Raw genomic sequence first — 15949 nt, forward strand, 5'->3', positions numbered from 1 at the left:
TGCTCCTGTCACTTATGACTATGACATCACCTACCCATGTTCTCCAGAGATGCTGCCTGACCTGCTGAGTTACTCCAGCACTCTGTGTCTTTCAAAAGACAAGAGCGCTTAATTGTTATATGAAACAGTGACAGGACATTGGAATTGCTACACCTGTACAGGCCGATTAATATCCAATAAACAAAGCTTACATTTCTTTCAGCCGCATTGAGTTTACAAAGTTTTGAGAAACCATTGGTATAATCTTCCAAGCTTTAATATAAACTGTAATCAAATTATTGTGGAATATCTTATTAGTTTAGATTAGAGAAACAGCGTGGAAACAGGCCCTTTGGCCCATCGAGTCCGCACCGACCAGCGACCCCCCGCATATTAACATTATCCTACACCCACAAGGGACAATTTTACATTTATACCAAGACAATTAGCCGACACACCTGTACGTCTTTGGAGTGTGGGAAGAAACCGAAGATCTCGGAGACAACCGACGTGGTCACGGGGAGAACGTACAAACTCTGTACAGACAAGCACTTGTAGTCGAGATCGAACTCGGGTCTCTGGTGTTGTAAGCGCTGCTAGGCGGCAACTCTACCGCTGCGCCACCGTTGCATTGCATTGCTCATATAAAAAGGCAATCATGCGTGTTGGTTTAATCTGATTATAACACTTGTCAAAGTAAGTTTTCACAATATATTTTTTAATGTTACACCTAGGGAATTTGACAGTGTACACTTCATGAAACCCTCATGAAAACCATGCTGTTAAAATCCACAACCAAGATCCTAAAGTTTTGCTGTAATCTTTCTCAACAGAGTTTTCTTCGAGACTTACTGAAGAAAGCAAAAAGGCCCTTTGATGAAGTGAAGCTGGAGGAGTATACCCTGACCACGGTAAGAGGAAAATCCTAATGGTTTGCCACCGCAACTGTTTATTGACAGTATCATCTTTTTTACAGAACCTAAAAGGCCCTTTGCTCCCAGTGGAAGTGGTGGAGGCTGGTTCATTGGATTTATAAATTGGATAGGCATATGGTGAGAAGGGAAGGAGGGAAAATACTAATGGTTTGCCACCGAAAAAAATTTGTATTTGGACTTGAGGGCCGAGTAGCCTGTTCTGTTTTTATATGGTTATATGGTTATATGGTTACGCATAATGGATTTTCTCATTCGGCTGAAATCCCATTTTCAGATTTTGCAAAAAAAAGTGATATGATAATGTTAATTATGGAATTGTTAGTAATGAAAGTAATATTCACAGCATAGTCATAGAGTCATGCAGCACAGGTCTGAAGAAGGGTCTCGACCCGAAACATCGCCCATTCCTTCTCTCCATAGATGCTGCCTCACCCGCTGAGTTACTCCAGCATTTTGTGTCTACCTTCGATTTTACCATCTGCAGTTCTTTCTTACACAGAAACAGGCCCTTTGGCCCTATTCTCACCTATTCTGACCAAGATGACCCATCTATGCTGGTCCCGATTGCCCACATTTGGCCCATATCTCTCTCAACCTTTCTTGTCCATGGACTTGTCCATGTGTCTTTTTAAATGCTGTCATTGTACCAGTCTCAACTACCTTCTCTGGCAGCTGGTCCCATACACCCACTAAATGAAAAAGTTGCACCTCAGATTTCTATTACATTTTTCCCCTCTCATGTTCTCTGGTTCTTGATTCCCCCTGTAGAAACAAAGAATGGCAGATGCTGGTTTGGATGAAAGATAGGCGCAAAGTGCTGAGTAACTCAGCAGGTCAGGCAGTATCTCTAGAGAAAAATGATGGGCAATGTTTCAGGTTGGAACCCTTCTTCGGACTTCTTCAGTCCCGACCCAAATCGTCAATGATTCTTTTTCTGCAGGAATGCTACTTGACGGATGGTGGTGGATCTGTGGAATTCATTGCCAGAGATGGCTGTGGAGGCCAAGTCATTGCATAGTTTTAAAGCGGAGATTAATGGGTTGTTGATTAATAGGGGCTTCAGAAGTTATGGGGAGAAAGTAGGAGGATGGGGTTGAGAAGGAAAATAGCTCAGCCATGTTGAATGGCAGAGCAGACTAGATGGGTTAATGGTCTAATTCTGCTTCTAAGTCTTAGGAACTTCAAAAGGTGTAACTATTTAGGTAGAATAAAAGGGATTAAAAACTTTTTTTTGAGGTAAACTTTCCAACAGTTCTCTCAGGAACAAATTAACCAGGGACATTCCTACAAGAAACAAGAAACACACAAATTGTGGAGTCCTATTAGTTATGTTGCTTTTTGGCAAAGTGGTGTTGGAAATAATCGATGTTTTCTGAACGTATATTACAACCATGCAGTGTGGGATTAATAAGGGGCAGTGCCACGGCTTGGTGGTACAGTTGCCACCTTACAGCGCCAGAGACCCGGGTTTGATCCTGCCTACGGGTGGTGTCTGTACGGAGTTTCTATATTCTCCCTGTGGTGGCCTGGGGTTTCCCCCGGGTTCTTCGATTTCCTCCCGCACTCCAAAGGCGTACAGGTATGGAGGTTAATTTGGCTTTGGTACAAAATTGTAAATTGTCCCTTGTGTGTGGGATAATGTTAGTGTATGGGGATCGGTGGTCGCTGCGGACCTGGTGGTCTGAAGGGCATGTTTCCACATTGTGTCTCTAAATTAAACTTAAAAATAAAAGAGCCTCGCAATACATACCAGTGAAGAGGATTGAAGAGAAGTGTAATAGAGATTCAAGAGAGTTTATTGTCATGTGTCCCAGATAGGACAATGAAATTCTTGCTTTGCTTCAGCACAACAGAATATAGTAGGCATGAATACAGAACAGTTCAGTGTGTCCATACACCATTATATAAATATATACACACATGAATGAATAAACAGATAAAGTGTAAATAAACAGATAATGGGCTATTAATGTTCAGAGTTGTGTTTGAGTTGAGTTTAATAGCCTGATGGCTGTGGGAAGTGGCTATTCCTGAACCTGGACGTTGCAGTCTTCAGGCTCCTGTACCTTCTACCTGAAGGTAGCGGGGCGATGAGTGTGTGGCCAGGATGCTGGGGCATGTTGTTGTATAGACAACCCTATGGATAGGGCATGGTTAAACAACAGAGGCAATGTTTAAAAGGGCAGGAGAAGCATAGTGCCCAACCTCAAATGCAAAGTGGCACGAGAACAGAGGTAATCATGGCCCAGAGAAGACATTTGTCTTTATTTTGTACTGTCTACTGAACAAAATTGGAGATAACATCTCAAAAGTACGTTACTCCTAAATTACCAGCCTTTTGTGTTTCATGAGGTGTGAAATGTGCTATAGAGTTCTTCTTTCTCCCTTTCTTAAATGATTAATATTTCACCAATATGCATATTAACTTTGACATCCTTATTTAATGAACGAACGAAAACTTTATTGTCACGTGTGACAAGTCACAGTGGAATTCTATGCTTACATACCTTGGCATGAAGGGCACTTACAAAGTTACAAATCTGCCACCCCCCCCCCCCCCGTATAAGTGCCCCCTTTGTTCTTTCCTCCCCCCTCCTTCCCTCAGCAGTGACGTCCCTACTTCACGTCATTGGCCGCCGTGCCGACCTCTCCTCAATGCTGATGGATCCTCTCCTGTGGCGAATGCGAATTACCCCACAAAAATGTCCACAATATATATCCTACGTCACAGGGCCACATTCCGTTGGAGTGAATGTGATGAAATGCATAAGACCATAACACCACGTAAGGCACAGTAGCAAAATTAAGCCATTCGGCACATCAAGTCTACTCTGCCTTTCAATCATGGCTGATTTATTTTTCCCTCTCAACCCCATTCTCCTGCCTTTTTCTGGTTATCTTTGACACCCTTAATAATTAAGAACCTATTAATACCCAATTACTTGTCCTCCACAACTGGCTGTGGCAATGAGTTTCTCAGATTCACCACCCTCTGACTTTACCTTAGAGATACAGCATGGAAACAGGCCCTTCGGCCCACCAGCAATCATCCTGTAGCATTATCCTACAATTTACAATTTTCCCAAAGCCAATTAACCTACAAACCTGTACGTCATTGCAGTGTGGGAGGAAAACCGGAGCGCCTGGAGAAAACCCACATGGTCACAGGGAGAACATACAAACTCCATACAGACAGCACTTTGTATTCTTTGTATTGTATTGTATTCAAATTTATTGTCATTGTCTCAATTTGAGACAACAAAATGAATTTTCCTTACAGGCAGTATCATTAAAAAAATCACAAAGAAATTATAAAAATAAATAATAAATAAATAATAAAACATATTAAAAATAAAATTGAAATTGAATTAAAATAAAAAAAAAAAAAAAAAGCACAAATACAGAAGTCCACGACACAACATAACATAAATGGCACCCAGGTGAGGACGGCACCATAGTCCAGCCAGCCTCCCCTCCGTGTTCATCCGTGGACGGGGCCTTCCAAGCACCCGCAGTCGCCGCCCCGGGTGGCCCGATGTTCAGGCCCTCACGCCGGGCTGGTGGAACGCCGACGACGAACCCCGACGGTGAGCATCCTCCTCCTCAGCGGCCCGGACCTCCTGATCAGCCGCCTCCCGCTGCCGGAGTCTGCAGCTCCTGAGTCCGCAGGCCGAGCCGGGCAGAGTCGCAGGACCCCGCGTTGATTAGTCAGCGCCGCCCGCGTTGGGAGCTCTGCAAACCGCAGCTCCGTGATGTTGGTGCAGCAGGTCCAGCACTCCGGCTCCAGATGGCGACCCCCGGTAAGGCATCACCAGCCCCGCGATGTTCCAGCGCTGTCCCGCCGCTGCTGGAGCTCCGGTCGATCCCGGCAGGAAAGGCCGCGCCAATCCAGGTAGGTAGGCCGCTGTGGGGGGGGGGGGGGAGGACGCGACTCGAATAATAGTCGCGTCCTCACCAGGAAGCGGCTGAAGTACGGTATCCCCCGCACCGTGCCCTCTTCCCCCACATAAAAAACACAAAAAAACACAAAAAAACACACTTTTACATAACTAAATAAACAAAAAAACAAAAAGATACCGGGCTGTAGGTGGAGGCTGCTGGCACCAGCGCCACCGGAAGTACAATACTGCACCACCGGAAGTACAATACCTGTAGTCGGGCGAAAGAAATTCCTCCTCAAGAAAACTTTGAAACTTTTCTTCAAAGTTTGTTTTCCCTCTGCTGATTTAATTGATCCTTGAAAATTATATAATGCCTATTGGACCTCTAATCAATATTCTCCTGCCTAACGGTTTACGGTGGTGACGCCTCCACCAGCAAACTAATGCGATTTCCAGCATCCAGGCATCGAATGCTGTTCCTCTTGGATAATTTCTAACCAGAGCGTAAAAATACTGCGCTGTCCTCAGAGACCAAGTTCTTTGAGACGGTCCTGCAAACATGTGTAGAGTTGTGCTTGTTAGCTCAATTACATCACCGTTGACATGGCTATTAACTGTTAACTCCAAATGTTCCCCAATTCTGCCTTTTCTGCACTTACCTTTCTCCAGGAAAACAATTATCTACCTGAGAATATTGGAACAGACCTTAGTTGAACTCTTGTTTTTCTTTAGACATCCTCTGCCTTTACCTAAGCAACCAAAATTAAAAAATGACCTACATTGCTGTAAATATTACAAATACCTTTAATAAGCTGACTTTAGTTTAGTTTAGAGATAGAGCGTGGAAACAGGCCCTTTGGCCCACTGTGTCAGTGCCGACCAACAATCCCTAACGCACACTAACACTATCCTACACACATAAGGGACAATTTACAATTTTACCATGACTCTCATGTAAGTAAAAATGAAAAGTCAAGCTGAAACATTAACCCTGTTTCTCCAGAGATGCTGCCTGATCTGTGCTGTGTTGCAGAACTTATTGTTTCAGATTTCCAGCAATTTTGATCCGTTTCCCCTATGACATGTGTATGCAGATTGTGTATCCACAACATGTCCAACTCCCGCTTCATACAGTCTCCGCTAATATAATGTCAGTCTGATGAAGGGTTCCGCCTGAAAACATCGTCTGTCCATTTCACTCCTTGATGCTGTCTGATCCACTCTGATTCGACAGTATACGGAGAGATGCATGATAAAGGGAATAACTAACATTATATATGTTTGAAAGCCTATAATTTCAATGCATTAAAAACACAGGAGAGAACAAATGGTGGTCACACTGAGATGTGCTTCGATCAATGTTTGAGAGGAATCAAAATCACGAGAGGAATAGATCGGGTAGATTGCCAGAGTCTTGCCCAGAGTGGGGGAGTCGAGGACCAGAGGACACAGGTTCAAGGTGAAGGTGAAAAGATTTAATAGGAATCCGAGGGGTAACTTTTTCAAACAAAGGGTGGTGGGTGCATGGAACAAACTGCCAGAGGAGGGAGTTGAGGCTGGGACTATCCCAACGTTTAAGAAACAGTTAGACAGGTACATGGATGAGACAAGTTTGGAGGGATATGGAGCAAGCGCAGGCAAGTGGGACTAGGGTAGCTGGGAGATTGTTGGCCGGTGTGGGCAAGTTGGGCCGAAGGGCCTGTTTCCACACCGTCTCACGTTATGACTCTATCCCCTTCTATGACTAGCAAACAATAAGTGGCCTAGGTTGGGTGCCATCTATACCTGGAGACCAAATATCTTGATTACACAGATTTTTATCCAGGATATTCTTTTCCTCAAGAAAAGGACAAATGAAAATATCATAGAAATTTTATTGGCTGTCCCAAACAAAGTTTACGAACAAGAACCTTGAAATTTAGGGAAAGATATCACATGGTTTTGATCAATTCTGGATCCAAAGTTGATCATCATAACTGTTTCTGTCTCTGGCTGGCAAGATGTAAAGAGTGATGTGCCGCAGAGACTAGTACCAGTGGCCCCACTATTTACAATTATAGAAACAATTTGGTTGAAGGATTGAAAGATGTGGTTTAGTTTAGTTTTAGTTTACTATTACTAAAAATTTACTATTTTTTATCCATCTTGGGGAACGGGTGCTAACCAGCAGCCGTCCGTTTAATTCACTTTTTTTTTGGAAGTTCTAGTGAGTCCTGTGTTTTGTTTGTGGGAGAAATTACTTTTTAATGTGGGGGGTAGGGGGTAATAATATTTCTAGGTCCCTACCTGGTCGGTGAGGCAGCTTTTTCTCTGGGCTGCCCCGTCGACCCGTCCTCGTGGCCTACCAGCGGGCGTGGAGCGCCGTTTCCTGGCGGGGACCACCCAGCACCTCGGCTTCGGTGGCGGCACAGCGCTGGAGTGCTATCATGGCGCGGAGCGGGCGATGCCTTGCCTGGGTCGCCGCGCTGGATCGACGCGCTGGAGCTCCGGTGAGCTGTGACCGCTGAGATCAACACCTGCGGGTCTGCGGGTCTGCGGAGCGGGCGGCGCCGACTCTAACATCGGGAGCCTGGGAGCTCCAAACCGGCGCGGCCTTGTCGGCTTCGGGAGCCGCGGTCCCCAGTTACGAAGCTGCCGTTCCAGGTGGCCCAGCCGCTGTGAGGACTCTCCCGACGCTGGGGCAACACCACCCGGCCAGAACGGCCAGGAACATCGGGCCTCCGTAGAGGCAATTGTGGTGGCCTCAATAGGCCTGACTTTGGGAGAACTGGGGATGGGGACTGGACATTGTGCCTTCCCCCACAGTGGCAATCATTGTGGGGGGATGATTTTTTTTGTGTGTAAGTTAATATGTTAGTCTGTGTCCAAGATGGCTGTCGGAAGGGAGAGTGGACGCTGGCGCGCTTTAGCTGCCGCTGCTCTCTCTTCACATTGTGTTTTTGATTTTTTGTCTTTGGAGCGATTTCTGTCTTTAATTTGTGTATTGGTGATGTCCTTATTATTTATTTTACTCCGACTATATGTTTTTTCTCTCTTGTTAATCACTGTAAGGTGTCCTTGAGACTTTGAAAGGCGCCCGCAAATAAAATTTATTATTATTATTATTATTAGATACAGCGCGGCGTCTGCGCCGACCAGCGATCCCCACACATTAACATCAATCCACACACACTAGGGAGAATTTACTATCTTTACCAAAGCCAATTAACATACAAACCTGTACGTCTTTGGAGTGTGGAACTGGGAGGAAACCGGAGCTCCCAGAAAAATTCCACACGGTCACAGGGAGAATGTATAAACTCTGTGCAGACACCACCCGTGGGCAGAATCGAACCCGGGCTTCTGGCGTTGTGAGGCACCAGCTTTACCGCTGCGCCACCGTGTGTTTGCTAAATTTGCTGATGATACATCGATAGGTAGAAAGGTAGGTAGATGGTGGCCTAGTGGCGGCACAGTGGCGCAGCGGTAGTGTTGCTGCCCTACAGCACCAGAGACCCGCGTTCGATCCTTCGGTGCCGTCTGTATGCAGTTTGTACGTCCTCTCTGTGAGTGTTTCGTCCGGTTGCCTCCCACACTCGAAAGTCGTGCAATTTTGTAAATTGTCCCTGTTGTGTAGGATGGAATTAGTGTTAGGGCCAAAGGGACTGTTTCCATGCTGTACCTCTAAACTAAAGTAAGTTGCAAAGCAAACATAATGTGCTTACAAAGGTACATATGTGGGGTAAATGAGTGGACAAAGACTTGGCAATGTGGGAAATTGTGAAATTGTCCATGCTGGCAGGAAAAATTCTAAATAATATTAATGTTGAGGCATTACATGTGTGGAGAGATGTGGGTCTTGGTGCATAATTTACATATGGCTAGTATGCAATTACACCAAGTAATTAGGAAAGCTAATAGATGTAATTACATATTGCAACTAATTTCATTTTCACGTGTGGACAAAATCATTTTATGACCATCAGTAAGAAGGGAACTCGTTCTGTGACAATGAAATCCCCAGATTCACCACCCTCTGACTATAGAAATTCCTCCTCATCTCCTTTCTAAAGGTACATCCTTTCATTCTGAGGCTATGGCCTCTGATCCTTGTCTCTCTACTCCATGTCAGTGTTAAACCCCTATCTTCTTCTTTAAATGATAAGGAATAAAGGAGGTGGACATTTTCGTGAATTTTGAAAGTATGATTTTCATGTTGGAATGTGCATTTTTCACCTTTCTTTTACTGTTTCCAAGTTAACTCCCAGAGAATATGCACTCACACCTATGTAGGAAAGAACTGCAGTGCTGGTTTAAACCGAAGATAGACACAAAATACTGGAGTAACTCAGCAAGATAGGCAGCAGCTCTGGAGAGAAGGAATGGGTGACGTTTTGGGACGAGACTGATGAAGTGTCCCGACCTGAAACGTCACCCATTCCTTTCATTCAGAGATGCTGCCTGTGCCGCTGGGTTACTCCAGCACTTTGTGTCTGTCTATGCACTTGTACCTCCTCCAATGTTTAAAAAAAACAAACCAGATATCATTCATACATGACCAATTTCTGATAATATAAGCTGCAAGCTCATTGAGCATTATCCATGATGGACGATACGATAGGGGCATTTAAGAGACTTTTTAGGCAGACGCATGGATGTACTGGGAATGGGGAAATATAAATCACATGCAGGCAGAGGAGATTAGTTTAACTTGACATCATGTTTAGCACATACAATGTGGGCTGACACACCTGTTCCTGTGCTTATACTCTTCTATATTAAGGGCCGAGAGATTTTTGGAACTCAGGGGATGAGACGCACAGTGGCTCAGTTGTAGAATTGCTGCCTTTCAGCATCAGAGACCTGGGTTGGATCCTTACCTTGGGTGCTGTCTGTATGGGAATTTGTACGTTCCCCCTATGACCGCATTGGTTTTCTCCGGGTGCTGTGGTTTCCGCCCTCATTCCAAAGACGTTTGTAGGTTAATTGACTTATGTAAATTGTCCCTAGTGTGTAGGATGGAACTAGCATACGGGCGATCCCTGGTCAGTGCAGACTCGGAGCAACTTGACCGCTGTGCCACTGTGCAATGCAATAGTGATTTCGGATTAAAAACCTAGAGGCTAGTACATGGATGGATACTAATTAGTCAAGTAGAATAAGTAGTTCAAAGCATACTGGTTCATTGAGATGTAAATAACTATAAAGCTAATTTTAAAAAACTGCCTATTGTCGGTTAATTTCTATATCTGTAAATTGCACGCATGTAACAGCAGAATCCTTTAATTATCCTACGCAACATTTTATTTTGCAAGTCTGAACAGATTTACATATTCTGAACAAGATAAATGTTTGACCCATTTTAGGAAACTTTCTTTTTTTTTAATTTTTCAAGCTCAAAATGTTTGATTCAAATAATGATGGAAAGCTGGGACTGGGCGAAATGGCCAGGTATGTAATTTTTTAACAGTTTACAATTTGTTTACTTAAATAAACAGCTTCATTTATTCAATGTTAAGTAGATAAATTAAACATGCATTTTTTTTTAAATAGGTTACTTCCTGATAAAGAGAATTTTCTCCTCAAATTTCAGGTAGGTACTACAATATTTGCGTCTCACATTTGAAAAGGAAAAGTCCATTAAACGTGCAAGGAATAGTGGTTCTGTCCACTTTAGTTTAGTTTGGAGATACGGCGTGGAAACAGGCCCTTCGACCCACCGAGTCTGCGCCGTCCACTGATCCTCGCACAATAAAACTGTCCTATACACACACAATAGAGACAATTGACAGTTTTACTGAAGCCAATTAACCTACAAACCTGTACGTCTTTGGAATATGTGAGGAAACCGGAGCACCCGGAGAAAACCCACCCCCTACGGACAGCACCCGTTGACAGGATCGAACCCAGGTCTCTAGCACTGTAAGAGTAAATATAGATGGGAGTAATTTGTAAATGAAACCGAGGCAACTATATTCTACAATTCAAACCTTTACCACAAACGTTTCCAGACACTGCAGATCAAATACTATGAACGAACTATCGACAATTACTACACTATTTCTGTCATCCTGTCATCTGAGAAATTTGTTTCTCTATTTGCTTTTGTTGGAGACTTGTAGCTTCCATCTTTTCATTTAGTTTAGTTTAGAGATACAGCGTGGAAACAGGCCCATTGGCCCACTGAATCCGTGCTGACCAACGATCGCCCGTGCAATAGCACTATCCTACACACATTAGAGACAATTTACAATTTTACTGAAGCCAGTTAACCTACAAACCTGTACGTCTTTGGAGTGGGGATGGAATCCGGAGCACCCGGAGAAAACCAATGCAGGTGATGGGGAGAACGTACATACTCCGTATAGATAGCACCCGTAGTCAGGATCGTACCTGGGTTTTGGGCGCTGTAAGGCAGCAACTCTACCGCTGTGCCACCGTGCCGCACTGGCGGGCAGCAGTCTGCGGCTATTTACAAGTACTCATAACACCAACACTTTGAAACATATAAGGTTGTTAAGGGCTTGGACCCACTAGAGGCAGGAAAGATGTTCCCGATGTTGGGGGAAGTCCAGAACCAGGGGCCACAGTTTAAGGAGTAAGCCATTTAGAACGGAGACGAGGAAACACTTTTTCTCACAGAAAGTGGTGAGTCTGTGGAATTCTCTGCCTCAGACGGCAGTGGAGGCAAGTTCTCTGGATGCTTTCAAGAGAGAGCTAGATAGGGCTCTTAAAAATAGTGGAGTCAGGGGATATGGGGAGAAGGGAGGAACGGGGTACTGATTGGGGATGATCAGCCATGATCACATTGAATGGCGGTGCTGGCTCGAAGGGCCAAATGGCCTACTCCTGCACCTATTGTCTAAACAACACATACCAATCAATTTCAAGCCGTCTCAATATCTGCCTATTGAATATCTTGGGGTTGGTGCCTAATTCTAGCCACGACGTGAGCGACTGAGCTATGGGGAAAGGTTGGGCAGGTTAAGACTTTAGTGGCTGGAGCACAGGAGGCTGAGGATGATTTTATAGAGGTGTATAAAATCATGAGGGAATAGAGAGGGTGATTGCACAATCGTTTACCTGGGGAAGGGGAATCAAGAACCACTGGACATTGGTTTAAGGCGAGAGGGGCCTGATTTAATAGGAACCTGAGGGTTCCTCAGGTTCCTATTCAGTGGGTGGTGGGTATATGGAACAAGCTGCCAGAGGAGGTAGTTGTGGCAGGTACAATAACAATGTTGAAAACATATTTAGACATGTACATGGATAGGAAAGGTATAGAGGGATCTGGCCTAAATGTGGGCAAATGGAATTATCTTAGATAGGCGCAAAATGCTGGAGTAACTCAGCGGTACAGGCAGCATCTCTGGAAAGAATGGGACTATCTTAAATGGGACTATCTTAAATGGGGCATCTTGGCCAGCATCGACGAGTTGGGCCAAAGGGCCTATTTTAGTGCTGTATGATTCTATAAGTAGTTGTATAAAAATTCCCCACATTTTTTCATGCTTCAGTACGAGAAAAGCAAAGTAATCTATTGAAACACAATTCACTCTGAGCATTTAGTTCTTCGTCTCCTCATTTTTGCATGTTCACATTATCCTGGCCTCTCCCAAGAATAAATCGAGTAAAATGCACTGTTTGTTTTAGCTACATCAATGATCTCTCAATAATCTTTCCATCACCTTCATCAATGTCACAGGTCCATTCATGTCTTGTATTTTCAGAAGCCTTAAATGGCCCTGTCTTCAGAAATGTTACATGTTGACTGAATGTCTTGCTATATTTTTGCTGAGTTTTTTTTCTAATTTTTCAGGGGGTGAATATGTCTTCAAAAGAATTTAATGATATCTTTGATTATTATGACCAGGTAATTTTTCTAAAATGTCACTGCAATGATACATTATTGTTACATGTACACGTACAAACTCCGTACAGATCACAGCCGTGGTCAGGATCGAACCCGGGTCACTGGTGCTGGAAGGCAGAAACAATACCGCTGTGCCACTGTGCCACCCCAAATTGTTCAACAAATTATGTTTGTTTTTTTCTATTCCAGTGGAATGTTCAGTCAGTGCATATGTTCGAACCCGTTGATGATAGATTTTAAATAACAAGGTAATTATGGTTTAAGGGGATAGGAAGGAAAGTGGAACTGAAAGGTAAGCTGTCCTCTCAGGGAATGTAACAGCAGCGTCCAGAGACACCAGATATACTTCTAATGCTAATTAAATATGACGTAGTCCCAAAACCAGTTTCCAAATAATTTAGCACTCCTGAAAGACCCGCCAATTATTGAATTTAATGTTGTATTTTAGTTAAATACATTAAATTATTTATTTTTAAAAGTTAATTTTAATGTTATCTACAAATGTGTTAATCATGCCACCTATATTTACATCTACATTTAATTCAGTTCAGAGACACAGCATCGAAACAGGCCATTCCGCCCACTGAGTCCACGCCGTACCATTGATCACCCGTTCAACTAATTATCCCACTTTCTCATGCACTCTCCTAAACATCAGGGGCAATTTACAGAGACGAATGAGCCTACAAACTGCACGCCTTTGGGATGTGGGAGAAAACCGGAGCATCCGGAGGGAACCCAGGTGGTCACAAGGAGAACACGCAAGACTCCACCCAGCGTCTACCAGCTTCACCACAGAGCCGCCCTAAATTGGTTACTGAAATAAGGAACAACAGTGCACCTTAACACTCTGGCACATCTCTTGTTACAGCCTTGCAATCGTAAAAACGTCCCTTTGTCACTACCCTTATCTCCTACCTTCAAGCCAATATTGGTTAGCACGCACTGGGCACCATGTGATCTAACTTTCCCGACCAGCCTTTCCACACAATGCCTTGTCAAAAGCCTTGGTAAAATCAATGAAGACAATGTCTACCACACTGTCCTCATCAATCTTCTTGGTCACTTCTTCAAAAATCTCAAATAGTTTACTTTGCTGTAGTCTTATTTATTTAGTATGAGTTTAGTTTGATGACATCAACATTGTTATATAGTACACAATTATATTGTAATCTTTGGATCATGCAATTTAACTGTTTCATCCAAGTAATATTGATATTGTTAGTTTAATCTATTATTAATTTAAAAACACATGCAGTTAGGAAATATTTATTAATATAGCCCTACATGATCTTTTTACGAGAATACCAGCAGTAATGTCTAAAGATGCAGTCTGTCAGTACCACACATTTTTCGGAACAATAAAATTGATTTAATTATTGAATATCTAGTTAAACATGCATAAATGCAAGCATACTAATGGATGTTTTCATTGTTATCACAGACAGGATCTATGAGCGGAATATTCTTTATGAATAACAATAAAGGCAAATTACATGTTTAATAATAGAGTACGAGTTTTCTACCGATACAAATATGTTTACATTCAATATGCAGACTGTAATGATTTATACAATAGGATTTATTCACTATAAATATGTATTAACCCACAAGTTTAGCAACATTTTTGAAAAATAATAAATGGCGTCTTCTCTGGCATCAGGCCAGAATGGTTTAAATGAACGCAATCAACTCTCAAATTCCAAAGCAACTTTAAACATTTAATATTGCACATTTCTTGAAAAAATGCCCCCCCACAAGAGATTTCCAAAAGAGTTATTTTTTTTTTTAATGGAGAAAAGCTCGAAAGGGTGCAGTGAAGATTTACGAGGATATTGCCAGGACACAATGTCCTGAGCTATAGGGCGAGGTTGAGGAGGCTTGGACTCTTGTTCCACGGAACGCAGGAGGATGAGGGGTGATCTTATAGAGGCGTACAAAATCATGAGAGGAATAGATCAGTTAGATGCAAAGAGTTTCTTGCCCAGAGTAGGAGAATGGAGAACTAGAGGTCACAGGGGGGGGAGGGGGTAAATATATAAAAAAAAATTTCCCCACAAAGGGTGATGATGAGTGTATGGTACAAGGTGCATGAGTAGGTAGTTGAGGTATGTACAATCGCAATGTTTTAGAAACATTTAGACAGGTACATGGCTAGGGTAGGTTTTGGGGGATATGGGGCAAATGCAGGTAGATAGCATTAGTTTAGATGGGACATGTTGGTCGTTGTGGGCAAGTTGGGCCTGCTTCCACGCTGTATGACTCCAAAACAAAACATTCATTTACGATGGGTGTGCATATTGCTGTATTGTAACCCTACACTGTGCTTTCCCATTACTTAAAGAGGGGATTTTGAGATTCTAAACCAATTTACAACCATAAACTACTGAGAAGTTTATTGTTTTAGAAATAAACCCTAGGTAGAGTATACACTAATCAAACAGTTAGCTGATGTTAATAAGATTTGTAATCTTTGAAGACCAGACAAATGTCTTAATCTTGTATCTTAATCTGTTTAGGACAGCAGTGGATATATAGATGAACATGAATTAGATGCACTACTAAAGGATCTCTGCGAAAAGAACAAACAGGTAATAACTCAATGCAAAATTACTAACTTTTTAAAGTTTTAATAGCAAATGAAGGCTTTATTCTAAATGGCTGGGTGTGACGTTTAGTTAATTGTATGACTGATTATAAAATGCAGGACCTAGACATTCAAAATCTCGCAACATACAAGAAAAACATCATGGCTTTATCTGATGCAGGAAAACTCTTTCGGAAAGACTTGGCATTAATCCTCTGTGCTGAAGAATTTTAAATATCTCGCATTCTCGTGTGCTTGTGATTTCTGTGAAGATAGCTGTGTGCTAAAAGGGTGTAGGACATGCTCTCCTTCAACCGGTATGCATATAGGTTAATCAGGAGAATGTGCAGCACATTCTTTCTGATCTGTTGTATCTATACTCTTTGTAATCTATTGCTTTTGTACCTACAGAATTCATACAATAAAGTATACTACAGAATATAATATGAAATGAGGCATAAAACAATCATTTTGTTTGGGAGTGAAGGAAATGTTTATAATAAATGTTTACAAAACCGTGCCGAATTGTTTAATGAATGTAATGAAGCTATTGTTCCTGTGCAATTCCCAAAATTTACAATTAAATATGTTACATTTATGCTGTAAAAATTTCAATAATTGCTCTGTATGTTTCTTTGAGCATGGTGTACACTTTTTTTTGAGGAAAAATTGCTTATACCAGATGGAAAGTAAAATAATATAACGCTGAAAACTT

General features: G+C 42.6%; 1 protein-coding gene across 2 annotated transcripts in view; it reads left to right on the forward strand.

The window, feature by feature from the left end:
* Positions 1–15474, forward strand: part of calb1 (calbindin 1) — a 60444-nt gene extending 44970 nt beyond the window's left edge. For both annotated transcript variants that reach the window (XM_055633628.1, XM_055633629.1), the window contains 6 exons: positions 813–890; positions 10170–10225; positions 10328–10367; positions 12594–12647; positions 15167–15238; positions 15355–15474. In XM_055633628.1, coding sequence (XP_055489603.1) covers positions 813–890; positions 10170–10225; positions 10328–10367; positions 12594–12647; positions 15167–15238; positions 15355–15468 — 414 coding nt within the window. In that variant the 3' untranslated portion in view covers positions 15469–15474. The remainder of the gene's footprint in view (positions 1–812; positions 891–10169; positions 10226–10327; positions 10368–12593; positions 12648–15166; positions 15239–15354) is intronic.
* The last annotated feature ends 475 nt before the right edge of the window (positions 15475–15949 follow it).

This window comes from Leucoraja erinacea, chromosome 4 (genome assembly GCF_028641065.1).
Source record: "Leucoraja erinacea ecotype New England chromosome 4, Leri_hhj_1, whole genome shotgun sequence".
NCBI classification, from domain to species: domain Eukaryota; kingdom Metazoa; phylum Chordata; class Chondrichthyes; order Rajiformes; family Rajidae; genus Leucoraja; species Leucoraja erinaceus.